Raw genomic sequence first — 26,910 nt, forward strand, 5'->3', positions numbered from 1 at the left:
TCTGATTTGGGGTTCTACTGATTTGATTGACTTGTTCTTATAGAAATGGCTAGTTTATACTATTATGGCAAAATGGCTAGTTTATACTATTATAGTAAAGTAAAAAAATTGAGGTTCGATGTTAATGCTTTATTCTACTGCAATAGAGAGAATCGGAAATGAATGCTTCTCTTTTTCCCCACCCTACCCCACCATGCCCTACTATTTGCTTTTACATTTTTGTATTTTATTCTGTAAAGAAAGTTATAAAATTAAAAAAAAACAGCTTTCAGGTTAATAAGGGGCGTGCATAAGCATGCCTACCGTCCCTGTCCTAATGTTCCCTTTAATTGTATTCATTTTATGTATTCAATTCATGCTTATACTTATATATATTATCTAATACGTACTCGACAAAATAAAAAAATAAGCTAACAGTAAGAGGTGGAAGGGATCTTGGAGGTCATCTAGTCCAACCCCCAGCTCACACAGACGACCTCTAGACCAGGGTCTCCAACCTTGGCCACTTTAAGTCTTTTTAAGTCCTAAACCTAACCCTTTCTGAGTCTTCAGAGAGGGGCGGCATATAAATTGAATTAATTAAATTAAATTAATTAAGCCTGGAGGACTTCAACTCCCAGAATTCCCCAGCCAGCAGTGTTTCTCAACTTTGGCGGCTTTAAAATGTGTGGATATCCCAGAATTCCCCAGCCCAGCAAGAGGGTCTTATAAACTCTGCTAGGAGACCGTTCCAGTCTCCCTCCACCCCCCCCCCCCGCCTCGCATTTCTGGAGGATTCCAAACTTCCAGCCCCGCCCACCAGAGGCAAAGCCACGCCCTTCACTCCTCTGTAAGAGGAGGAACGGCAGCGGCGGCGGGAGGGCTCTTTCGAGTCCCCCTCCAGGCGGGCTCGCAGGGGGAGGGGGGGGAGAGATTCCGTCGCCTTCCAATGGCGTCATCGTCGTCTTTCCGGAAGCGGAAGGAGCTTGGGGATGGCGAAGGCGCTGGGGAAGAGAGTCCGGGGCTTGGGCCCGTGACTACGGGGGTGCGGATGGCAAGTGCCCGGAGCGGCTCCGCCTGTTTGCAGGCTGCTGGCTCCGGAGAGCGGGCCTTGGGCGAGCTGCTGCTGGAGTTTTCGAGGGCGCAGTACCGGGCCCGGGAAAGCGGGGGAGCGGCTGGAGGCAGCGCTGCGAGCAGCGGCAATAATAAGGTGAGGGAAGAGCCATTGGCGGGGGTGGGGGGGGCTTTCATGGGACTCGCTGCACGGCACCCGCCTTCCCAGCATGGCCCTGCATTGGCCTCTTCTAAGATAGGGAGGAGGCTCCGGGTGACACCACGCCTGCATGCAGAGTGGCTGACCTAATCTGGGAAGCCTTTTGCGCGGGACTTTCAACTGCCCTACAGGAAGAAATCTGTGTTGCTTTCCTGCAGCTGGAAACCTGGAGCTTTAAGGGCAAAGACCGTTTTTTAAGTTTGAGCAATTATATAAGCATGGTTTGCACAGGGTGAAGCCCCACCCTGGGGTGGGGGTGGGTGTCTGCATGTTGCATGTCTATTAAAGAAGTGTGTCCCCCTTATTTGCATCACATATTCCCAATACAGGGAGTCCTTCCTTCCTTCCTTCCTTCCTTCCCCTTCCCTTCTCTTCCCTTCCCTTCTTTCTTCCCTTCCCTTCCCTTCCTTTCTTCCTTCCTTCCTTCCTTCCTTCCTTTTTCTTTCCTTCTTTCCTTCTTTCTTTCTTTCCTTCTTCCTTCCTTCCTTTCTTTTTCTTTCCTTCCTTCTTTCCTTCCTTCCTTTCTTCCTTTCTTCCTTTCTCTTTCCCTTTCTTTCTTTCTTTCTTTTTCTTTTTTTTCTCTCTCTTTTTCTTTCTCTCTCTCTCTCTCTCTTTCGTCAAGCATATATTTATTTATTTATTTATTTATTTATGCATGCATGCATGCATGCCGCCTTCTCTCTGGAAAGGACTCAGGGCCGCTCACAGCAATAAAAAGAGATAAAATCAATATTAAGTGTTAAAAACCATTAAAACTCCCCTTAAAAACCCCTTCAGTCCAATCCGGTCTGGCGAAATAACCATGTCTTAAGGTCACGGCGGAAAGAGCGCAGGTCAGGGGCCACCCGGAGCTCCAGGGGGAGTTGATTCCATAAGGTAGGTGCGCCCACAGAGAAAGCCCGTTCCTTAGGAGTCGCCAGACGACACTGCCTGGCCGACGGCACTCCCAAGGAGGCCCTCCCTGTGGGAACGCACTGGGCAATGGGGAGCTGTCGCTGGCTGCAGATGGTCCGTCAGGTACCCTGGGCCTAGGCCATGTAGGGCTTTATAGGTAATAACCAGCACCTTGAATCTCACCCGGAGGGCAACCAGTAGCCAATGCAGGTCGCGCAGGAGGGGTATCCCATATATAAGATAACAGAGTATGAACATGGTTATGAATACATGCAGTGGTGGGATTCAGCCAGTTCGCACCACTTCGGGAGAACCGATTGTTAACTTTATGAGCAGTTTGGTAAACTGTTTGTTGGAAGAAATCGTTAGGGCAGAGAATTACTTGAATCCCACCACTGAATACATGAAATGGATAAGAATAAATGGGGACAGTAGGACAGGGACGGTAGACACGTTGGTGCGCTTATGCACGCTGCTTACAGACCTCTTAGGAATGGGGTGAGGTCAACAGTAGACAGTCTAAGGTTAAAGTTTTGGGGGTTTGGGGAAGAAACCACAGAGTCAGGTAGAGCATTTCAGGCATTGACCACTGTTGCTGAAGTCATATTTTCTGCAGTCGAGTTTGGAGCGGTTTATTTTTACCTGGAGTTGCAACCACAACTGAGCCCAACATTTATGTTGCTAAGTGAAATATTTATTAAGCAAATTTTGTCCCAATTTAAAGTGAATCTTTGCAGTTGTCAAGTTAGCAACATGGTGGTTAATTGAATCTGGCTTCCCCGTTGACTTTGTCACCTCTGCAAAAGGTGGATTACATGACCCTGGGACATTGCAACCGTCATAAATACATGCCAGTTGCCAAGCATCTGGATTTTGATCACATGACCGTGGGGATGCTTGCAATGGTGTGAAAAAGAGTCATAAGTCAACTTTTTCAGTGGCATCGTAACTTTGAACAGTCACTAAATTAACTGTTGTAAATTGAGGACTATAGAAAGCTGCTCTTGTTCTGGTGTTCTTTTTTTAAAAGGAATTTTTGCATGAAATGTATGTTTCTTTTTTGATGCTTCTTGGAAAAAAAAATTAGAGAACTGAAAAGCAGCTGGGAAATTTTGTGCTGTATGAAGTAATGGACATTGTTCCCTAATTGGGTAGAAACTGTTCAGTGCAGACATCCTTACTCTGTACAGATTCCAGCTTCATCTCATGAATCCTGATATTTCTAGGAAAATTATTCTAGTTTTTGAGTAATGACAATTTCTATTTAAAAGTTCCCTTGCCAAACTTGCCAATAAAGGTTAGCCTTTTGAATGATAAGTATTTCAAATGAATGCTACTCTATGAGCAAATATGGCTACTACCTTGCAAATCCATGGGATAAATGCTAGCTGCTTAGAATATCTCTTATTTTTTGGTATTTTAATTTGTATTAAATATCAGTGTTACTTCTTTTTTTGGTTATTAAGCTTCTAAAATTGAGGCTATTGTACTTGAATTTATAAGTACTTTTATGAGGTGTGCAACATTACATTTGTAATAACTGCTTCTCACCCATATAGGTAGAGCACATTGAAAAATGCTGCCTTGAATTGTTCAGTAAGGATTATTGCTATAGCCTGATCCACAATGTGAATGGTGAAATCTGCAGTCATTACCCACGTCTGATGGTCATTTTGGAATATGAGAGCAGTGACCGAGAAAGACACACGTAAGTTGTGAATGTCCCAGGAAGACTGTGTATTCAATATCTAAATTAAATATTTTTTGTGGAAAATGTACTTTCCAATCACCAAGTAGAAATAAATACGTGGACATAAATCTGAATAGTGTTAAGAGTTGTATTGATTGACTGTGGTCAAGATGATTTTGTGCTGTTAGTATCTTTATTATGAGGGTGCTTTCCTTAACTCAGCTTCACAAACTTCTGAAGAAATCTTCTGCACAGCTATTGTACTTTTTCCTGTGATTAGAATCCCTTTGATTTGGTGACTAAATAGTTCACTTGGATAGCAGAGTAAATTGAAAAGGTTCACACAGCATTGATGAAGAGGCTTGTGTACCAGAACCAATCCTGATCTTACTAGGACTAATTTTTATTAATCAGCTAAACAGAGTTAATATTGTAGCTCTCTTGAGTCACCTAATATCCTACATAGTAATGCTGTTTTCCTGTTGGAAACTGCAAATCTTGAATCATATGAAATAAAAATGCTTTGTATTGTATCTTGTCAGAAATACCAGTGAATGTGTGTAAACATTCGGCTATATCAAAAAGAATTGGATAATCCCATACAAATAGACTATAAATCTTACTTAGCAAACTGTTCATGCAAACGCTTACACACTAAAAAAGAATGCATTTTTATTTAATAGGTTTTTGTGTGACTGATTACATTCATGTTGTGTATGATGTTATTTTGAAAATCTCTTGAAACTCAATAGCGGGCACTGAAGTGTCATAGTGAGTATGGGACTTCTGTTTTATTGCTATAGGTGACCAAGCAAGTTGTTGTTTACAACTCTAATTCAGGCTGTTCCATGCATAGGTCACAAGTCCTAAAGTGCATGACATTTCATATGATAGCGGCAGCTCTGTAGAAAATCTTTTAGGTGATTTATGTCCAGAGTTGAGTGCTAGAAAGAGTAGGCCTGATTCTATTCCACCCAGCTCTCCTTTCTGATAACTTCACTCTACTTTGAAACTCAACAGTTTTATGCTTAATTCCCTTTTTTGCAGGTAAGTTACAACTTTGAACAATCACTAACCATCTGGTTATAAGTTGAGGATTACCTAAATTCTTCCTTTTATGATTGAATATCAAGATGAGGGTAACATCACTGACAAAGGTTTTGTTTATAGCTTCATATGCTTTTCTTTCCTATGTGCTACATCAGTAGGTAGTCTCTGTACTAAACATAATACTCTGTACTAAACGTAATACTTTGTTCTGCAGTGACATTCTTTTCTATATTTCTTCATTCTTCTGTTTGGAACTGCAAATTTCTCTTTTTTAATCTTCTGTGAAAGTACACAAAGTACCTACAGATTTTCCTCAAATGCATCAGTGCTTTATTGTGTTTTTGTTTTTTTTTAATATACCCATTAGTGGCAGGGTGTATCCCTTGTTCCACATGAATGCTCTCTGTGCCTGAGTGACTTCTGGAACTATTTTTGTGTGTCTTTAGTTAATTTAGAGTCAAGAGAAGTAGTGACTTAGATAAGATGCCCAATTAGATTTATTTGATACAGCAAAAGTTCAGCAGTTAGTAATCCTTTGGCTAAAGAATTGACTTTTCCAGGTATTAGATATTTTTGGAAGAGAATAAAATACATTAATCGAGAATAAAAAGATACAACACTTAGTGATAGTCAAGGTTACTAATAAGCTATCAAATCATACTAGAAAACAAATAAAAACAATATAAATTGAAAAATACAAGCAACATGGTTATAGTAATAAGTGGGAAGAGAGAGATACTAGTAAGGATGAGAAGAATAATAGTAATTCAGTCTTAGTAGGTAAGTAAATAAGAGGAAATTGAGTCTAGAATTGATACAGTAAAATCAATATTTTTATTTTATGCTTACAGAAAAACGATGCATCCTTCAAACACAAGTTTACAACTCAAAGGATATATTTCTTTCTCCTTCACTTCTCTTTCTTTTGGATTACATATTTTGCTGCCCTGCCTCAGTCCTAACAGCTAATCCTGAAGGAGAAGGATAATGTATTGAGCTTCCTAGAATGAATCACAGGGAACATTTAAATAAATCTGCTTCAAAGCAATTTAGTGCCATGGTTTGTATTAAAGTAACTTGCTTCAATCATGACTCTGGGTACTGCCCAGTCGCAGTGAGTAAATAAACGATGATTAATTCCTAGTATCTGGACACTGAGCTGAGTGGTAACACTAGCCACAAACCGGAACTGATTCTCCAGCAACACTGTTGTTTCTGGTTTGATTGCATTTCCCCCCACCTGCAGATAACTTAAGGTGGCCTTCCCTCACTGCCATGTACAGTGGCAGTATATTTTTTTAAAAGAGGCTCGCCAGCAAGCCAGTCACTCAATAGTAGCCAAGACTTTAGTTGCAGTAGAAAGAAACGGGCAGATTGCTGTCAGCAGTTATTTATATGCTTACCTCTTATACCCCTAATTAACATAAGCCAAAACTGGGTGTGTCGTGAGTACCGACTCCCTAGTGGCTTGGAAAGATGCCCTTGAGTCAAGTTCCACTAATGGCTTCATCCAGTGACAGGTGATTTGTCATTGCCTTCTTAAAGTCTCAGTCTAGGATATCCAGTCTGCGTTTCATCCAAATATTGAACAGGTTTGACCCTGGTTAGCTTTCCAGATCAACCCCTGTATCCTTTTTTTTCCAAAGTAGAATGGCTGGGCCTAGAGATGAGCTAGTAGAATGAGTATAAAGCAGGCATGTTCCCACAGTAAACATCTCCAGATGTTCTTTCTTTCCCCCTGGCTGTTTGATGTGAATTAATTGGGATTGTGAAGGGGCTGGAGGAAGAGTCTCCATAGTCCTCTATCCCAGGAGTCTCCAACCTTGGCAACTTTACAACTTGTGGACTTCAACGCATGCGCTGGCTGAGGAATTATGGGAGTTAAAGTCCACAAGTTGTAAAGTTGCCAAGGTTGGAGACCCCTGCTCTATCCCATGTACCATAATTTCACTTGAACCAGGGGTGTCACTCATGTCGTCACATGACATATCGTGACTTTTCCCCCCTTCGCTAAACGGAAGGTGGGCCTGGCCAGCATGTGACGCATGCTGCCTCCGGGCTGTGAATTTGACATTCCTGGTGTCAGGTTTTCAGGCTGTCTTCAAATAAATTGCATCGCAAACAAAGTCTTTTATAAAACAAACTTTCATTTTATTAAGCACAGCACTTTTTACATCGACTCGTTGCAGCCAGCACTGACGTGCTGCCCAAAAACCCCTCCTCTTCCTTCCCCCATTCCTTTGCATTCATTGGCCATCTTCCCAATCATTCATCCCTAATCTACTGCTCCAATTCAAGGAATTTCCTCCCACCCATCCATCTCCTAGGAGACATTATCTCCAGAGGAAATAAGTAGGTGAAAGGCAACCGTCCTGTTGCAGACACCTGCGTTCTCCTATGTCAGCACTAGGATAAATGCATCTTGACGTGCTGACACCTGGCTTGAGCTATCAGGCTTTTAATGCACACACACACACACACACACACACACACCCCTACCTTTGTTCCCTAGTGCTTAGAAGATGAAAAATACGAACAAATATTGGATAGTAAGATACTTATAAAAATTCCTAACTCTGGCTAATTTGAGGTCCCTGCTGGAACTGTTAATTGTGCGTTCTGTGATGATGCAAATGGACGGGGGTCAGGGGACCTTGTGTGTAGTGCCAGTTCTCAACAACTGTGGTTGAAAAACGCTGCACACACGAGGCTGGGGACAGCATCAAGCCTGGGGGTTTAAGTAGTCAGTTGACCTCCAAAGGACAAATCAAGATTGTATCTGATTAAAGGAAACTTCTAATACTTTTTGAGATCAAACAATTTTAGGCATATTTCTACTTACTCAAATCAGTGTAATCTTAAAACTGTTATTTAGGTTGCTCTCTGTGTGAGATGGGTGGTTTCAACATTTGATATAGAAAATAAAAATGTAAGTAAGATGGTTTTGTTTGGCTAAAACCATTCCTACAGTTGGTGTTATATTTGTTTTCTGTATAGCATGATTTTTGTCCTTCCTGATTTCAGTGATTTTTTTTAAAAAAAATTGGCAACCTACTCAGCCAGCCTGCCAATCATTAAAATTTGAGTACATTTCAATGAAGGTAGGTTAATGATATTGAGAGATCACTGGATCTCCCTGTTCCAGGGCTTTGGAACTCCTGGATCTTGCTGCTTTGATTCTGGGTTATGCCTACTAAGATCAATCTTCTTTCCTGCTGTGAATTCCCAGGGCACCTTTGGGACAAAATTGGGAGGATATTGCTCAGCAATATGGGAAGATTTGTATTATTTATTGTAAACCACGTTGAATTTTAGAATAAATCGGAAAGGGACACATACATTCAATACATGAATAGGTTTCTTGTTAAAAAAAAAAAAAGCTTCTGCCCATTTTTATCATAAGAATGAACATATTTTCATCTTGCAAGATGTTCCTGTGGTTGGGAAGAACAAAAACAGAATATTGAGTCAGATTAGGGATGAGACAGAACTGTAATTGTTTCCATCTATGCACCATCTTCATAATCAGTATGAGGATTAGGATTACTGTATTTTTTGGAGTAGAAAACGCACCAGAGTATAAAACACACCTAAATTTTTGGGGGAGGAAAATAAGAAAAAAGCTGATTGGCAGGTGGATTGGCCTCCCGGAATACCCCCAATCAGTTGTTCCCAGAGGTGAATTTTAGCAGCAGGTTCCTTAGTTGTGAGCTCTGTGCCTTGCTTTTTTTTTTTTTTTGCTTTTTTTTTCTGCCTCTGAAACAGCTTCAGAAAAAAAGCCTCTGAAGCTCTGTTTGGGGGCTTCTTTTCTGAAGCTCTGTTTGGGGGCTTCTTTTCTGAAGCTTTGTTTCTGATGCTTTTTTCAGCCTCTGAAACCTCTGTTTGAGAAGCTGGGTGGGGCTACATTCGGAGTATAAGATGCACCCAGATTTTCACCCTCTTTTTTTGTGGGAAAAGGTGTGTCTTATACTCCGAAAAATACGGTACTTTATGACTGGCCCCTAAATGTGCTTTGCTTTCTTGCAATGTCTCTGGCAGTTTCCCTGAAGCGAAAACAAATTTTCAGAAGCCAATTTTATGTGTTTTATAGCTCATGGCAATGGGATAGATAATACTGTATAGTTTGACTTTCCGCAGGGAATGGGGTACAGATAGTCCTTGACTTACAACAGACCACCCAAAAGGTTGGTTGACCCAGTTCTGAAGTTCCGACAGCCGCTCTCCTTCCTCCTATGGTCACATGACCGCCATTAGAGTGCTCGGCAGCCGGCCCACACTTATGGCCATTTGTAGCATCCTGCGGTCATGTGATTGCAATTTATGACTTTTTTGTTGAAAACCGACATTGACTTTGATTTGTTGGCAAAAAACCCCAATAGTGAGCAGTGATTTCGCTTAATGACCATGATGGTCGCTTAACATGTGAAGCAAAAAAAATAATAAAAATGGGTCTGGTCACATGGTGACCTGCTTTATGACTGTTACAACTTATGATTGTGATAGACAGCCTCCATTATTGTCATAAGTCGAGGATGACCTGTATAGATTAGCTGCTTTAGGGATAAAAGTGGGGGTACACAGAAGCTTCCTGCTTTTGCTAAAATAACTAAATCAGCACTGTGTTGTAAGCTCCTTTTCACACATATATGCAATTTAATGATATATTAAAAGGGGGAGTGGCTTGTTTTACAACAATACAATGTTGTTTTCCTCATTCTGCCTCGCTTGAGACCCCCCCATCTCTCTCTCTCTCCCTCTGTCCCCCCCTCATATAAACACACACACACACTGCAGATATTTCTGGCTAAAGGCAAGAATGAGGGAAGGATTTCATATTCAGAGGTAAGGTAAAGGTAAAGATTCCCCTCGCACATATGTGATAGTCGTTCCCGACTCTAGGGGGCGGTGCTCATCTCTGTTTCAAAGCTGAAGAGCCAGCGCTGTCCGAAGACGTCTCCGTGATCATGGGGCCAGCATGACTAAACGCCAAAGGTGCACGGAATGCTGTTACCCTCCCACCAAAGGTGGTCCCTATTTTTCTACTTGCATTTTTTATGTGCTTTCGAACTGCTAGGTTGGTAGAAGCTGGGACAAGTAACAGGAGCTCACCCCGTTACGCCTGAGGTGGGTTTCAGCGGGTTCTGACCAGTTTTGGAGAACTGGTAGCGGAACTTTTGAGTAGTTCAGAGAACTGGTAAATACCACCTCTGACTGGCCCCACCTCCATCTATTCTCTGCCTCCCAAGTCCCAGCTAATCGGGAGGAAATGGGGATTTTGCAGTAACCTTCCCCTGGAGTGGGGAGGGAATGGAGATTTTATAGTATCCTTCCCCTGCCACGCCCACCAAGCCATGCCACACCCACCAAGCCACACCCACAGAACTGTAGTAAAAAAATTTGAATCCCACCACTGCGTTACGTGGCACTAGGGATTCGAACCGCTGAACTGCAGACCTTTCGATCGACAAGCTCAGCGTCTTAGCCACTGAGCCACCGCATCCCTTTCATATTCAGAAGTTATACCTAAATTAATATTTAAAAAGAATTTCCTCAGTAGACCCACTGATAACGTGGTCTCTCATGTCTTTACCGCTTGGGAACAGCAGCTATACTTTCCTTAAACTGAGAACTCAACAACTGCATCACTTAATAACATAAGTTGCAGTCCCAATTGTGCCCTAACAGTTATTGCCAATTAAAATCCATGATTATCCTTCCTTGTATAAAAGACTTCTGCGCCAACCTGCATTTATTTATTTATTTATTTGGACAATTGGAAATACGGTAAAGAGGAATTTCCTGACAGTGAGAAGAATTAATCAATGGAACAGCTTGTCTCCCTGAGTTGTGAGTCCTCCATTACTGGAGATCTTCAAGAAAAGATTGGACTTACCACTTCCTATAGAGGGATGATTGAGAGCATCCTGTCATATTACATTACATTCTGGTTTGGAAGCATTATTGCTTCAGACAGGAAGGCGGTGCAGAGAGTGGTGAAGATGTTAGAAAAGATCATTGGCAGTTCCATATAGCATCAACCTTGTGAACTCTCAACTTGTCTTTCTCCACTATATTCAAAATGGACAATGATTAACAGACGTGTGTGTGTGTGTGTGTGTGTGTGTGTTTGTGTGTATGTATACTGTATTTTTCGACTATAAGACACTCCGGACTATAAGATGCACCTAGCTTTTGGGAAGGAAAACAAGGGAAAAAAATCTGCCTCTGCCTCCCAGCAATTTGCCTCCTTGCAGTAAACAGCAAACAGTCTGGCCAGCTTCAGCACAGCCCGATTTAGCATGAGCAGCTAATTGGCGTTGGATTTGCCTCCTGGAATACCACCGATCAGCTGTTCCAGGCTGCGGGGATCGCTGCTGCCCATTAGTGCTGTCGTCGCCCATCGGCACTGCCACCTCTTGTCGCCTCCGCGTGTCTCATTTTTAGCCCGTTCCAGGTGGCGGGGATCACTCTGAGGCCGAAAATGGGGTGCGCAGAGATGGCCATGGGCAGCAACGGTGCCGATGTGTGGCAGGTATCCCTGCATCCTGGAACAGCTGATCGGTGGTATTCTGAGAGGCAGATCCAACCGCCAATCAGCTACTTGTGCTAAATCAGGCTGTGCTGAAGAGGCTGAAGTGTGGAGGCCGGCGGATGGGCGGGGCTTCGGCAACATTCACTCTATAAGACGCACAGACATTTCCACCCACTTTTTTTGGGGGGGAAAGTGCATCTTTTAGTCTGAAAATACTGTATATATATATATGTATGTATTCATGCATATGTATGGGTGGGTGTGTTTATATGTGTGTGTGTATATGTGTGTGTGTGTCTGTGTGTGTAGCATGTGTATATATATGTTATGTATGTGTACACTTTTGAGAGATGGCAACAGAATCTTTTTTAATGTATGCCAGTGTTCCCACAGTAAAAAATGACAATAAAGGTTATCAATTAGTAATGGCTGGGCTCCTGGAAATGATAGAAGTTGTAATCCAACACAGGGTTATAGGTTGAGAGAGGAAGCTTAATCATTTTCTTCTGTGCTTTTAAATTGTTATCCTCCCCCCCCCCCAAACCCTTGGCAGAGGCTGGCAATGGAGCAGTTGTGTGTCCATATGACATGACTTTTATTACACAACTTTACTGCTGGTTGGATGGATATATGAACTGGACAGAGTCATAGAATATTCTCTGGGATATTCAAACTTAGCTGGCAATGCTTGCTCTATGCTCGTGCTTTTTAATACTTGTAATACTACTATAATTTATGTATCTCTCATTACCAAGGGCTTGGGTCATCATAGCAATGTCACAGCTTATAGTGGCTTTTAAAATTGAATGGAATTTGGCATTAAGCCATAAAACCCTAAAAACTTTGGATCATCTCAAAGTTCAGTGTAGTTTAGAATTCTCTTCTCCCTATGGCCAACCAGAAACGTACAAGCAAGTCAGAAGTCACTTCAGTTCATGTTCCCAAGCAACTAGGATCAGGAGGCATATTACCTCCAACACTAGAGAAACCGTTGAGCTATCATAACTTGAGAGATAAATTAATGCAAAACCTTTATCCCCTTTGAAAACCATCCAAAACAATAACAGTTATCTTGTGGCAGTAAATTCCAGAGTAGGATGATGCACCACCCTCAGAAACACACCTTTCAATAGGGTCCTTAATGTTCTCTGGGCTCAGTGGTTTTCTTGCAGATGTTTCGTTACCAAACTAGGTAACATCAGTGCACTGATGTTACAAGTGCTAATGTTATCTAATTTGGTAACATAATGTCTGCAAGAACACCACCAAGCTCAGAGAACACCAAGGACCCCACAGTTCAACCCTGAGCTACAAAACCACTTTCTTTCTTTCCCAAACCTCTACCTGATCTCATCAGATGAATCTCACATCTAGTATTTTGAGAAAAGAGGAAAAATTTTCTTCCTGTCTTTGACACCTCTATCGTAGTCTACCTTATCTTAACAAAAAACAACTAAGTTGTAAATGTGATGTTTCTCATTAGGGCCTTAATATAATATTGGATGTGTTGTTGTTGTTGTTAGTTGCGAAGTCGTGTCCGACCCATCGTGACCCCATGGACAACGTTCCTCCAGGCCTTCCTGTCCTCTACCATCCTCTGGAGTCCATATAAGCTCACGCCTACTGCTTCAGTGACCCCATCCAGCCACCTCGTTCTCTGTCGTCCCTTTCTTCTTTTGCCCTCAATCTTTCCCAGCATTAGGCTCTTCTCCAGTGAGTCTTTCCTTCTCATTAGGTGGCCAAAGTATTTGAGTTTCATCTTCAGGATCTGTTCTGCCCCAGCTCCGGATTCCCGAGGATATTGACACACACCAACGGTCCTTATCAAATTTATTAAGTAGCAAGAATAAACCAAAGTCCGGCAGAGGTTGGCAACCAGCTCAGAAAACAAGATACGATAAGACTTTTCCAAAAATACTCTGATGGTAATTACAAGTTGTTTCTAGCAAGAAACTTACTAAATGTGACTTAAATAGGCTAAGGGAGTGGCCAATTATCCTCAAGCCTTACTCTCGAGGAGACCTCCTCCTGAGTAGCCACTCCTGCCTTTTGGCAGCCCTGTGTGCTTGAGCATTGAGGAGAGGCTCCTCCACTTCATTCTCTCCACTTGAAGGAGCCTCCGGAGGTTCTGAAGACCCTGGCTGAGTCTCTGCCTCTGGCACCACATCCTCTTCAGCCGCCTCGCTGTTCGACGTGAGCGCTGGCTGCGCAGGCTGCTGGCGTGACACCACATCAGCCTCCTCTTCGTCGGGATCAGCCACAATCTGCGCAGGCTGCTGGCAGGCCACAACAGGATCTGGCCTTCTAAGGAGCAGTCAGGGTTGATCTCCTCTAGGACTGACCGGTTTGATTGCCTTGCAGTCCAAGGGACTCGCAGGAGTCTTCTCCAGCACCATCATTCAAAGGCCTCAATTCTTTGGCGCTCAGCCTTCCTTATGGTCCAACTTTCACACCCATACATTGCAACTGGGAACACTATAGCTTTGACTAAACGCATATTGGATGTGTAGTGACTAGAAAAACGCACAGAACTCTAAATGTTTTGAGATTTATTTTTCACTTCTTTCCTAATAATTTGCAGTGCAAAATGTGCCCTTTTTCAGAGGTGTCACTTACAAGTCACAACTAACTGTATGTTAGAGGAACAGTCCATGAGAGGCCAGTATTTCTCAATCTTAGCAATTTGAAGATATATGGACTTCAAGTCCCAGAACTCACCACTCAGCATGCTGGCAGAGGAATTCTGGGAATTGGTCCACACAGCTTCAGGATGCTAAGATTGAGAAATGCCACTCTAGGCTGAAAAATGGTGGACTTCTTTGTGTCTCTAGAAACCGCAAGTTCAAAAAGATTTTGGCATTCCTGGCATCTCTAGGCCTTGCAGGTGGCTTGTCTGCCTCTTTTACCACAGCAGGATGAAAAATTGCAGCTGTGCTGTGTGAAACACCCCACAACTAATATTTTTTCAAATGGTTTATGTTAGTTTTTGCAGGAAAACACTAGATGTGTACACTTATTTCAGGGTTGAAGGTTGAACTTCACCTAACAGATGTTGATTTATACATGCATATATTGCCTTTCTGTGAAGGCATCTAAAACGATATATACTGGTAATTAAAATATTTTTTTAAAAAAAGAACCATGTTCTCAATGAAGGGGAAAAAAAAACATATGGTAGTAGCCTTTTTCTTAGAGCTTATCCAACATTTCACAAAAGAAAGAGGAGGCAAGTTTTTGAAATTTTAAATCATGTAGAAATAGCTGCAACACAATGTAAAAAAAAAACAAAAACCCACCCCAATTTTCTCAGTTCCGCAATTGCTGTTTGTTCCTTGCTTTGAAGCCAAACTTGTATCTAGCCTCAAGAGAAGTGAAAGAAGAACTGGCCAAATATTTCTCTAAAGCCGCTTTAATGGCCCTCCAGGAATGGCTGGTGCATTTCCAAGTGTAATTTAGAGTGCTAAGTTGCAACTTTTTCTAAACCTAATGGCTTGGCACTAGAATGCATTGCAAGGCTGCCTCCAGGGACTAGAACAGTGTTTCCTATCCTCTTATTAAAGCGTGTGGATTTCAACTCCCAGGTTCCCCTAATCCTGGGAAATTCTGGGAGTTGAAGTCCACACACTTCAAAGTTGCTGAGGTTAAGAAACCACTGTTCTAGAATGTACTTTAACTTTTTTTTTTAACAATCCCAGAGACCAAACCACCTCCGCCAAGGGCTAAAGAAGAGAGTTCTTCTTTAAAGGAACAAAATATTTTCCTCTGCCCGGACTAGCAATGCAGAGATTTAGGTGTTTTTTTTTTTTTAAGTTGGGCTTTTCTTCCTCTGCCATGATATGCAGTATTCAACTGTTATACGTGTATTTTATAGCAGAGGAAGAAGAATTGTGGCTAACCATTTCAATAAAACTGGCAACAAAATTGCATGGATGCAATCGGTGGGAACCAAGCTGGACTCAAGGGCGCCTTTATTTTTACATAATGTAACTATTTTAAATTTTAAGGAGTAAACTGCATAGAATAGAACCAGAATTTTTCCAGACAGTATTTCAAAAGATTATTTGCACTCAGCAGTTTGGGTAGCAAACCATGGGAGTAAGAAGACTGGACAGAATGAAGGATAAGAGAGAAGACGAGAAACGGATGGCCAGTTGACCAAGACTTGATGTAAACCATCAGAGCTGTTGGTGACAGTGTACACATTGATAATTCTTTTTAAACTTTCTGGGAAAACAGTACAGGGCAGTACCCTGCATTGGCCAATGAATTCGACACTACAAAGTGCACAAGAAATAAAATAGCAACAATAATAGCATTTTAGGCTTATATACCACCCCATAGTGTTTTACAGCAGTGGTCACCAACAGGTGGTCCGTGAGAAAATGTTGGTAGTCCTCAGAAAAATTATTTGAATTTTTTATACTGCACTAAATCAGGAGTCCTCAAACTATGGCCCCTAGGACAAATACGTGCAATGAACGTTTGTGTTGCTGCAGAGAGTCTCCCCCTTCAGGGTCTTTTTGTGTGGGTCGGAGAGGGACAGAAATTCCGACTTGGGGTCTGCTTCAACCTCCTGGTGCGGGGCTTTCAGCGAAGGCTGGAGGGAAGTGCTGCTGGTAGTGAAGAGCCAGAGGGCCTTGTTCCAGTGGGACTGCATCAGTGGTGGGTTCCTCCCAGTTCGGTCCAGTTCGGCCGAGCCGGTAGTGGTGACAATATGACGTCACCGAACCAGTTCTCCCACCCCCGCCCTCCCACCCCCACCCCCCCACGTTATTCTTACCTTTTATTTGGTCCCACCCCCAATCTATTGCTGCCTCCTGAGTCCCAGCTGATGACTAAAGGGAAAAAAACTGTTTAAACTCTTGCCACAGGGCTTCAAAGGGCCGCCCTACAGCTGATCAGTGTTAAAAGCAAACAAATGAGTCGGGTCGTAAGTGCGAGGACTGGTCGTAAGTGCGAGGACCTTCCAGAAATGACTCTGACCAGCTAGCCACGCCCACTTAGTCACATGACCTCCAAGCCACACCCACAAAATAAGCCACGCCCACAGAACCGGCAGTAAAAAAATTTAGAACCCACCCCTGGACTGCATCATGGCCTGGAACTGGCTAACCAACTCAGCCTGCTGAGCCTCCAGGCGCTGGTACCTGGCCTTGCACTCCCACAGGTCTTCCCTCTGCTTGGAAAGCCTATGCTTGTAGTCCTCAGTGAGGTGCTTCTGCTGAGCCTCCTTCTCGGCCAGATCCAATTGGAACTGAGCTGTTTTGCCAACTCTTTCTCATGGTGGCTGCTTCCTGTTGGGGCCCTAAGGAGCCCAGGCGGGTAGGTGAGGAGTGACTGGGAGGGGAGGGGCGAGTAGAGGCCGGTGAGGAGCCCCTCAACACGAGTGACATCAAGTTGGCCATGCCTACCCAGTCACATGACCACCTAGCCACGCCCACCCAGCCGGTCGTTAGGCAGATCATATTAGTGGTCCGCGAGATTTAAAATTATGAATTTAGTGGTCCCTGAGGTCCGAAAGGTTGGGGACCCCTGCTTTACAGCACTCTCTGGGTGGTTTACAATGTAAGTATTATTTGCACATTGCCCCCAACAATCTGGGTCCTCATTTTACTGATCTTGAAAAGGATGGAAGGCTGAATCAATCTTGAGCTAGTCAGGATTGAACTGCAGGCTGTGGGCAGAATTTGGCCACCCTAGTGCACTTTTAACTACTGCGCCACCAGGGCTCCTGGGTTTCCAAATGGGAAAGAGGCTGTCTCGGCTCCCCTAGGACCGTGTCCACGCTCAAAGAACACGCTTAAAGCCAAGCTGGTGTATCTTCATTTAATCGTGGCAATCAGCGCTTACAGAAACCGGAATGCAAAGCTAGCAAAACAAAGACGCAGCTGTCACGCCCTTGCAAGCGAGTCCTTATATAGTTCCTTCCAGATTACATTCAGCTGGAAGGTCTCGTACTTCCTCATTTCCTTCGGACGTACTGGGATGCCGTCATTTTTCTAGAGTGTTCTCAGAGTAGTAAGCTAACCCCACGCGACCCCATAAGGCACCCGTGCACATAAACGCCTACTCGGAAGCCTATTCCACCACCATCACCCATGTGGCTCAACCCCCCCCCCTTCCAGTCGGGTATCCATGTTCTGCCGGTGCATGGACATGATGTCGAGTGCTTCTTGACGCTCGACAGGCGGCTCCCCCTACCAGGCGTCCGTCTAAGAGGAGGAGACAAAAAGAGATGATATTAATGGTCAGGTAAGGGATGTGGTTTCTGGGGGTTTGCTTTGTGGAACTTTCTCAGTAATCTGGGGGCGTTTATGTCTTTTACAGGTACCCAGGATGCTTCACTATCAGGATACCCTGTCCAGCGGACTAAATAGTATAACTGGCCTCTACGTAGTTTGGAATCGATGATGTCTTGTATTTCATAGTGGGCACCGGTTACCGGGCCAGGAGGTGGTTTTGGTGTTGTAGTGGGTGTAGTGGCCGGTTTTAACAAGCTAGAGTGGAAAACCGGATGGGTCTTTCCCAATAAGGGGGGTAGTTTTAGCATGAATGTTACGGGGTTAATTACTCTAATGATAGGAAATGGGCCTATATATTTGGGTCCTAGTTTTTTACTTGGTAATCGTAGCTTTAAGTATTTTGTTGACAAATAAACCAGGTCTCCGATCTGAAAAGATGGACATGTAGCCCTCCTTTTGTCTGCCTGGAGCTTGTATTCATCGGCTGCCCGTGTCAAAGCGGTTTTTACGTGAGGCCACACAGCATTCACGTTAGTAGCCCAGTCGTTGGGAGTCATAGGTTTTTGGAGGGAAAGGTCTAACTCCGGGATAGCAGGGAAGTCCCTCCCCATGACTACCCGGAACGGAGTAAATCCGGTACTCCGATGTACTGCGTTATTGTATGCCGTTTCAGCAAATAGAAGGTAATCAACCCAATCGTTTTGTTGGTAGGTAACGTAGGAGCGTAAGTATCGTTCTATCATGGCATTCGTGCGTTCAGCAACACCGTTCGTACTAGGGTGATAGGCTGAACTAAGGCCCTGGGTTGACCCTATATCACGGAGAAACCCTCTCCAGAATCGGGCGGTGAATTGTACCCCTCTGTCTGATATTATCCTCTTAGGCACTCCATGCAAACGGTAAATATGTTGTAGGAATAAACGTACCAGGCGTCGGGCAGAGGGTAAGCCTTTACATGGAATAAAGTGGGCTTGCTTTGAGAAAAGATCGACTACTGTCCAAATAACGGTATAACCTCTGCTACTGGGAAGGTCTACAATGAAATCCATGGCTATTTCCTCCCATGGTCTGTTTGGTTCGGCTACGGTTTGTAATAAGCCCAGTGGCTTCCCTGGTTGTGGCTTGGATACCGCGCATGTGTGGCATCCCCGGACGTATTGGTCAATGTCTTTCCTCATTTTAGGCCACCAGAATTGTCTGCGCGTCAGATGTAGGGTTTTAAGGAACCCGAAGTGTCCGGCGGTTTTCCTATCATGGCACTGGAGTAACACTCGTTGTCTCAATGTTGCTGGAATATAGAGTTTATCTCCCCACCACGCTAGGCCATCATGGTGGGTTAGGGATGCTGCATTGTTTTGTGCCCATGCGTCCGTCCGAATGGCTTTCCGTAAAAGCGTGAGCCAATCCTCGGTCTGCGGGGCTGTCAATACATACGCTTTTAGGGGTGAGATTACTGCTTGTAAACCCTCATCTCGTTTACTGTGATATTGCGGCATCCGTGACAACGCATCCGCTAAAAACATTCCTCTAGCTGGCTTATACACGAGGGCAAAACGGAACCGCTGAAAATATTGTGCCCATCTCACCTGTTTTGGGGACAGTTTCCGAGGTGTTTGGAGGGCCTGTAGATTCTTGTGATCTGTCCAGACCTCGAACGGTATGGGATTACCCTCCAGTAGGTGCCGCCATGTCTGTAATGCCCATTTTACGGCATAGGCCTCTTTCTCCCACACTGCCCAGTTCCTTTCTGCGGTTGTAAATTTTCGGGAGGTGTATGCACAAGGCCTTAACATACCGTTCGCATCTTTCTGCATTAGAATAGCTCCTACTGCCACGTCACTAGCATCCGCTTGTATTACGAACGGTTGTGACGTGTTAGGGTGTATTAATACGGGTTCAGTGGCAAAAGCCCGTTTAAGATTTTCAAAGGCTTGTTGGCATTCAGATGACCATTGTAGTTTGTATCCCGGCCTAGGCTTTTTCCCAGGGGCCACCACACCTTTTGTTCGCAATAGCTCCGTTAATGGTAATGCTGTTGTTGCAAAGGACGGAATGAAATGTCGATAAAAGTTTGCAAAACCTAAAAAACTTTGCAGTTGTTTACGGGTTTGCGGAGCTTTCCACTCTAAGACCGCAGCTACTTTCTTCGGGTCCATCTGGATACCAGTACGACTAATTCGAAAACCTAGATAATCGATCTCCTCCCGGTGGAACTCACATTTTGAGAGTTTTACAAAAAGATGTGCGTCCAGCAACTTGGTCAGGACCTGTCTAACCAGCTGGACGTGTTCTTCCATTGTATCAGAGTAGATCAAAATGTCGTCCAGATAGACTAAGACGCCCCGATATAGGTGTTCATGTAAAATACCGTTTATAAGCTGCATAAACACCGCTGGTGCCCCTTGTAGACCGAAAGGCATCACCAGGAACTGGTAGCTGCCGAGGGGAGTGTTAAATGTGGTTTTCCACTCGTCTCCCTGACGTATCCGTACCCGATAATAGGCTTCGCGGAGGTCCAATTTCGTGAAGATTTTCCCTGACGCCAGGGTAGCCAACAAATCAGTTATCAGCGGCAGGGGGTACAACGGTTCTACGCAGACAGCATTCAATCCCCGGTAGTCAACACATAAACGTAAGCCACCATCCTTCTTACCTCGAAAGAGGACGGGTGCCGCTAAATGCGAACGACTGGGACGAATAAATCCCCGGGCCAGGTTTTTATCTATATACGTTCGCAATTCCTTCAGTTCCTGTGGTGTCATCGAGTACATACGGGGTTTTGGCAACCGGGCTCCGGGAAGTATTTCGATACCACAATCCGTATCCCGATGGGGGGGCAGGATGTCACATTCTTCCTCGCTAAATACTCGGGCGAGGTCATTATATGCTTGGGGGTATGTACCTTGTCTTGTTGTTTCTTGCTGGAGAGCCACCCTCTCTTTTGTACATGGCAGTCTGAGCCTACGATAACCCCCCTCCCACCATATGTGTGGTTCCCACCTGTCCAACCACGCGAGCCCAAGAATGATGGGTTCGATCATCTGGGTTACTACAATGAACCGGATCATTTCCTGATGGGCTCCTATTTGCAGGAATACGGGTTCTGTAACACTGGCAGTAGGTGTGCCTCCCAGGATGGACCCATCCATCTGCTCGAATTTAATGGGGGTACGAAGAGTCAGGATCCGAAGGCCCAAGCCCTCAGCTACCGACTGCCGCATAAGGCATCGAGTACAGCCTGTATCAATTAAGGCTTTTTGTTCACACTCCTTCTTAGTGACAGGATGTCTAAGGGTCACTGGTATCAGGAAGGGGTGTACAGGGTCACTTACCATAGGATCCTGCAACTCATCTCCGTTGTCGCTTTCTTCGGATGCGTCGGGGACACGAGCCGTCCCTGGCATGGTATTACTGGACCGGGTTGTCGGTTCTAACGAGGGCGTCTGCGTGGCTGCCCTAGAGCGTTCTGGTGTTCGTAGGGGTCGGTCACGTGGCGTGGTAGTCGGAACGGATGGCCGGGAAGTTGACAGTCGCGGGGCTGCGACGGGGCAGTCCGCAGCTCTATGACCCTCTTGGTTGCATCGAAAGCACCGGAACGGGCGTCTGTTCGCCTCGGTAGCGGTCGGCCCGAATGCCGGGGTTCCTCTAAACGCCCCGCGGTCACTGGATCTGCCACTTGGACCACGACGGGACTGGAACGGTGGTGTGTTCCGAGGCCTGAATTCCCGTAAACCAACGTCTAGGCTCACCGCTGCCTTGTACCATTCGGACAATCGTGGGCCTAGACCCCGGTATACACAGGCCTGTTTTATTTCTCTATCTAGCCCTGCCTGGAATTGGTGGATAAGTAATCGCTCTGGCCACGAATGGAGTTTTCCTGCCAGATTACGGAACTCCTTGACATAATCCTTGGCAGGGCGACCACGCTGTCGTAGGTTGACCAATTCACCTTCGATGACCTGGGTCCGAGTTTCATCCTCGAACCTATTGCGTAATGCTTCAAGGAACAGGCCCAGATCTGTTAACTCGCGGGCGTGTTCACTATGCAAATCGGCAACCCATTCAGCTGCCTCCCCCGTGAGCACTGCTGTGACCGCCACGACCATGGACCACTGCGAAGGATATAATCTGCCATAAAGGTCCATATGGCTTATTACCTGACTCAGGAACAGTGCCACCTTTCCTGCAGTTCCATCAAATGCAGCCTGCACAGGCGGTAATCCCCAGGGATGTTGCTGGAGGGGGGGTGCCCAGGGACCGTGGCCCCATGCCGGTAGCGGGTCTCTGTAACGCTGTTGTGGTGGCCTATCTCCTGTGCCGGGTAGCTGTCGAGGGGCGTCTCTCACGGGATCTACTCTCCTCTCTCTCCCGGGCTGTGTAGCGGCACCGGAAGTTGCGTGGCTGCCCTCTCCCCCACCGTATGAATGTACAGCCTGTCTCCGCTCTCCACTCACCCAGCGTTGTTCACGCCCCTCCAACTTCAGCTTCGGGCTGGCAAGGCGGAATTTACTGTCAGAACTCCCACCCGCCGTACCGCCTCCCGACCAGGAGGTGGCTCCCTCCATGCTGGGCGCCCATGGCTGCCAGGAGGGCGCGTCGCGAAAGCTCGCCTCGCCAAAACGGTCGCGTAGGATCTCTAGGGTGGAAGGCCCCAGGCCAGTGGAGTGGCTCCAGTCCCCTTCCTCGTCTTCCAGCCATCGCCGTTCCCTCCAATCCTGGAACTGGGAACCGGCATAGGGCGGGGTTTGAAGACGCATCCCACCTGTCTCTGGGCCGGGCGTCTCCCGGGCGTTGCGTTCGCGTTCCTTTCGTTCACTAGGGGCGCCGTCGACCCCGGGCTCATGCTGTTTCGGCCGCACCACCGGCGGGCTGGCCGCCCCATCCATCCCGGCGTCAACCTCCTCCTCCGCTTCGCCCACGGTCTCCGCTGTATCCTCCGGCAGCACGTCGGCCGCTACGCCCTCTGCCATCCCGTTCCTTCCTTCACGGGGGGGGCGGCTCCAAAACGGCTTGTGAAAAGGGAGAGCTGCGTCTTCCTCTCGGCTCCCCTAGGACCGTGTCCACGCTCAAAGAACACGCTTAAAGCCAAGCTGGTGTATCTTCATTTAATCGTGGCAATCAGCGCTTACAGAAACCGGAATGCAAAGCTAGCAAAACAAAGACGCAGCTGTCACGCCCTTGCAAGCGAGTCCTTATATAGTTCCTTCCAGATTACATTCAGCTGGAAGGTCTCGTACTTCCTCATTTCCTTCGGACGTACTGGGATGCCGTCATTTTTCTAGAGTGTTCTCAGAGTAGTAAGCTAACCCCACGCGACCCCATAAGGCACCCGTGCACATAAACGCCTACTCGGAAGCCTATTCCACCACCATCACCCATGTGGCTCAACCCCCCCCCCTTCCAGTCGGGTATCCATGTTCTGCCGGTGCATGGACATGATGTCGAGTGCTTCTTGACGCTCGACAGGCTGGCTGTTCTGAATGGCACAAAGGTGAAAGTTTTCCCCTTTTCCCCAAGGGTCCCTTGGCTCAGCCTTTCACAGAAAGGAGAAATGCCTTTTTTTTTCTAGGTTCAGTGCCTCAATGTGAGCAGTGAGCAGATTTAGGTGGATTTTCTGATCCAGCTACTGAAATATGTTTGAAGCGAGCAGGTGTTGACTGGCGCCAGTTAGGAATGTCTTGCCATTGTTTCTGGTCTTCTTTCTGACCCTTCGGATATGCCTTTCCATCCAGCCACCTGCTTCATGGTTCTTCCTGATGCAGCGGACTGTAATCCAGAGAAGCTTGTGCTGCTGTGTCTCTTTTAACTTTTGTGATGCCAGGAAAACCTCCTTCTCCTTCAATTCATTTCATTTCTTTATAGTTTCGAAGTTAAGTTGATACTAGTATGTTCAAATCAGGGTGGATAAAAATCAATGGTTTTTTTAAAAAATCAAAAAAATCAGATTTTTTTGATTTAAATCGGATTTTTTTGATTTTTATCAAATTTATTTTAATAAAAAACTTTTGGGGTAAAAATCTATCGTAAGATAGTTTTCTATTTAAGATACATAAATAATTTAGTTTATTCAGCATGAAATGGAGCTTAGTTATGTAGCATGAGGCTGTATATTCTGCAACACTGGGACTATCGGTGAGTCAACAGTGGGTCAAAGGAGTAGCAGAGATGACAGTTGCTCTTTAAAAATTATGATTTAAATCAAGTTGATTTAAATCAAGCCTTTTTACTAGTGATTTAAATCATGATTTAAATTGTGATTTAAATCAACTCGATTTAAATCAAATCCACCCTGGTTCAAATCATTATTTAAGATAATGGGCTTGCTTCAAACTTGATATGTAAAAACAGACGGAAGATAGCTACATAACTAGTATATTTCTCATTGCAGCCTACTGTTCTGTTTGCTTGCTTGGTTTTAAATTTACATTCTAATTATCTTCTGCAGCTTCAGGGCAGGGTGCCTAGTGCTCCATTTTCCTACTTCCCCACCACCCCGTAACAACAAGCCTGTGAGGTAGGCTGGACTAAGGTAAAATGACTGACCCAAATCATAGCAACATGTAGCATATAAATAATCACACAGCAACCTGTCATAGTCAATCTGAACTGTGCTTCCACTCCAATATCTTATCTAAAACAGAAAAAGGGCTCAATGCAGGGGTGGGCTGCTGGGAGTTCATAGAGGTTCGGGAGAACCTCTAGTTAAGATTCTGTGCAGTTTGGAAAACCCCCAAATCCCACTCCTGGCTGGCCCTGCCCACCCTGCCCCGCCCCTCCCAGGAGTCCCCATGTGGCCCGTTTTGGATGCAGGTAAGTGCAGGGTGCATGTGGAGGCTCAGGGAGGGCGAAAAACAGGCCTACCAGAAATCTGGGAAGGCTGGAAACGGGCCTGTTTCCGGCCTCCAGAGGGCCTCCGGAGCCTGGGGAGGCTGTTTTTGCCCTCACAGAGGCTCGAGGAAAGGCTCCAGAGCTCGGAGAGGGCAAAAATGCACCCCCCACCGCCGTGGTGCAGGAGGCTGACTAGGCCACGCCCACCATGGTCACGCCCACCCAGAACCCCTTGCTAAAATTTTTGAATCCTACCCCTGGCTGAATGTGCTTTTAATGTGTTGGTGGCTGCCCAGAGTCATATCCGTAAAATGGGTGGCCCTATAAATTGATTCAATAAATCAATTTTATTGATTTAAAATCTAAAAAAATATTTATTTCCCTTGAATAAGAATAAATGATTGAACACATTCTTATTATTGACCCCTGGGCAGCAATCAATCAGTCCTTCGGCTTTTTCTAACAGTTGCACAAATTTCTGTGTGCTTCTGTGTGGTCAGTAGAAGGAAACTTTCATTTCAGCCAGTTGCACAGGCCAATTTCAAGACAGAGGGTTGAATTCAAGTTTCTGATGATGGTAAATACTTTTTTAGTGGATCAAGTTCCCTCATCCGGGTATGTGTTTGGGAGAATTGAAGATACTTTAGGAGCAGATCTGGAGACTGCAGAAAAGGTGACAGAGGAAAAAGGAAATTTTCATTTCTGAGTTGGATTTAATCCAGAGTCAGATTAGGATATATAGCATATAGTTATTGCACAGCCTTAAATCTGATTTCATTGAGAGTTTGTCAAGTGTCCAGGATTCCCTCTGTGTTATCCAGATTATCCAGAGTAAATAACATCCCTGTTTATTCTAAGGTTTTGGCTTTTTTCGGGGCTATTTATGAGATTAATCGTATAGTGTGGGTTTCCTCTGGTTTCGTTTCTGTGTCAGGCTTTTCACTTTGAAGAATCATTGATAATTTTGAAGAGAAATTTCCAGTTTTCCTAGTTAGACATCCACCCTCTTAAACATGCAAAGAGCAATCCTTTAAAAGCTGATCAGTCAGGAAACGAGAACGTCTGTGTATACTGTGCCACTCTATGGCAGTGACAGACGCGGATGTGATGTTGTGCTTTTTTTATTTTACTGTAGAAGAGAAGAACAGCTGCTAATTTCCTAATCAGCAGCTGGAAAGAGTTGAGTTGCATCTCTCTTACTGCGTGGGCAGCAGACTGTCTTCTGTAGGTTAATACCATTATTGCACAAATTTCTTTTCAAGAATAGTTCTGAAACCCAACCTGATCTCTCAGAGGTCAAAACAGCAGAGCATCTTTCACAAGAACCCTCTGTCTATATATTATTTTGTCTTGGCATTTGAAGCACCGTCTTATTTCTGAAACATGGAAGGGGAACTGACGCCAGGCAACTCATTCCTACATCATGTTTCCTTCATGAAACTTCCGTGCTGAAGATGTCAGCCTTTCGGGGGGCCCCAATCCTTTGTGTAGGGCAGTGTTTCCCAAACTTGGCTATTTTGAGATGCATGGACTTCAACTCCCAGAATTCCCCAGCCAGTATGCCTGGTTGAGGAATTCTGGGAGTTGAAGTCCATACATCTTCAAAGGGTCAAGTTTGGGAAACACTGATGTAGGGAAAAGAGCATGATTTCAAAAGCCAGCAGGGTATATAGTTCAGTGATGGTTAACCTTTTTGGTGTCCAGTGCCCAAATGAGTGCGCATATGTGCGAATGCCTGCGCCCGTGCCGGAACCCCCAAAATGCAGTGCGAGCACCCCGCACATGCGGCCCCCTGCACATGTGCGCACATCCCCCCACGCATGCACCCTGTTTTGGCTTCCAGGTTGGTGCAGGAGGCTTTCCAGGCCCAAAACAGGGCACGCGCCTCGTTTTGGGCCCGGAAAGCCTCCTGCACCAACCTGCAACCCCTGTGCATGCGCCCCGCCCCCTGCGCATGTGCATTTGCGTCCCCCGCATGCACCTCCATGCATGCGCAGCAGTGACCCAAAGACCAGCTAGCCAGTGGGAGGCACACACACATGCACGGTGGAGCTGGGCTGGGGCGACGGCTGACATGCCCGCACAGAGGGTTCTGCGTGCCACAGGTTTGCCATCACGGGTATGGTTTAAAAGTGGTTAAAAGTGATTTGGGGGCCCTGGTGCCTCGTCTTGCTCAGCTGTGAACATTCACAGCCCTGAACATTCGGCCGCCTCTGTTGAACCTGATGAGCAGAATTATTTATGTCATTTTCCATTTTTATCCTGCCCTCTGACAAGACCCGGAGAAATGTAAAAGCAACATCCTTGTATCGCCAAATCTACTTTTCTCCTATTTTTCGTAACGTGGTTTGCAGTTCCAAAGGTAGGCATGTCAGAAGAAAGCCTGTGTAAAAAGGGCATCTTTTCAGAGGAATGTATAGAC

The 26,910-nt window shown here is 45.3% G+C and overlaps 1 protein-coding gene across 3 annotated transcripts in view; it reads left to right on the top strand.

Moving 5' to 3' along the window:
* The first annotated feature begins 922 nt into the window (after window positions 1–922).
* Window positions 923–26,910, top strand: part of MTMR14 (myotubularin related protein 14) — a 121,290-nt gene continuing 95,302 nt past the window's right edge. For all 3 annotated transcript variants that reach the window (XM_070936758.1, XM_070936759.1, XM_070936760.1), the window contains exons 1-2: window positions 923–1,189; window positions 3,706–3,854. In XM_070936758.1, the coding sequence (XP_070792859.1) occupies window positions 929–1,189; window positions 3,706–3,854 (410 nt within the window). In that variant the 5' untranslated portion in view covers window positions 923–928. The remainder of the gene's footprint in view (window positions 1,190–3,705; window positions 3,855–26,910) is intronic.

This window comes from Pituophis catenifer, unplaced genomic scaffold (genome assembly GCF_029215685.1).
Source record: "Pituophis catenifer annectens isolate HBS135680 unplaced genomic scaffold, rPitCat1.0.hap2 SCAF_2, whole genome shotgun sequence".
Classification (NCBI taxonomy): Eukaryota; Metazoa; Chordata; class Lepidosauria; order Squamata; family Colubridae; genus Pituophis; species Pituophis catenifer.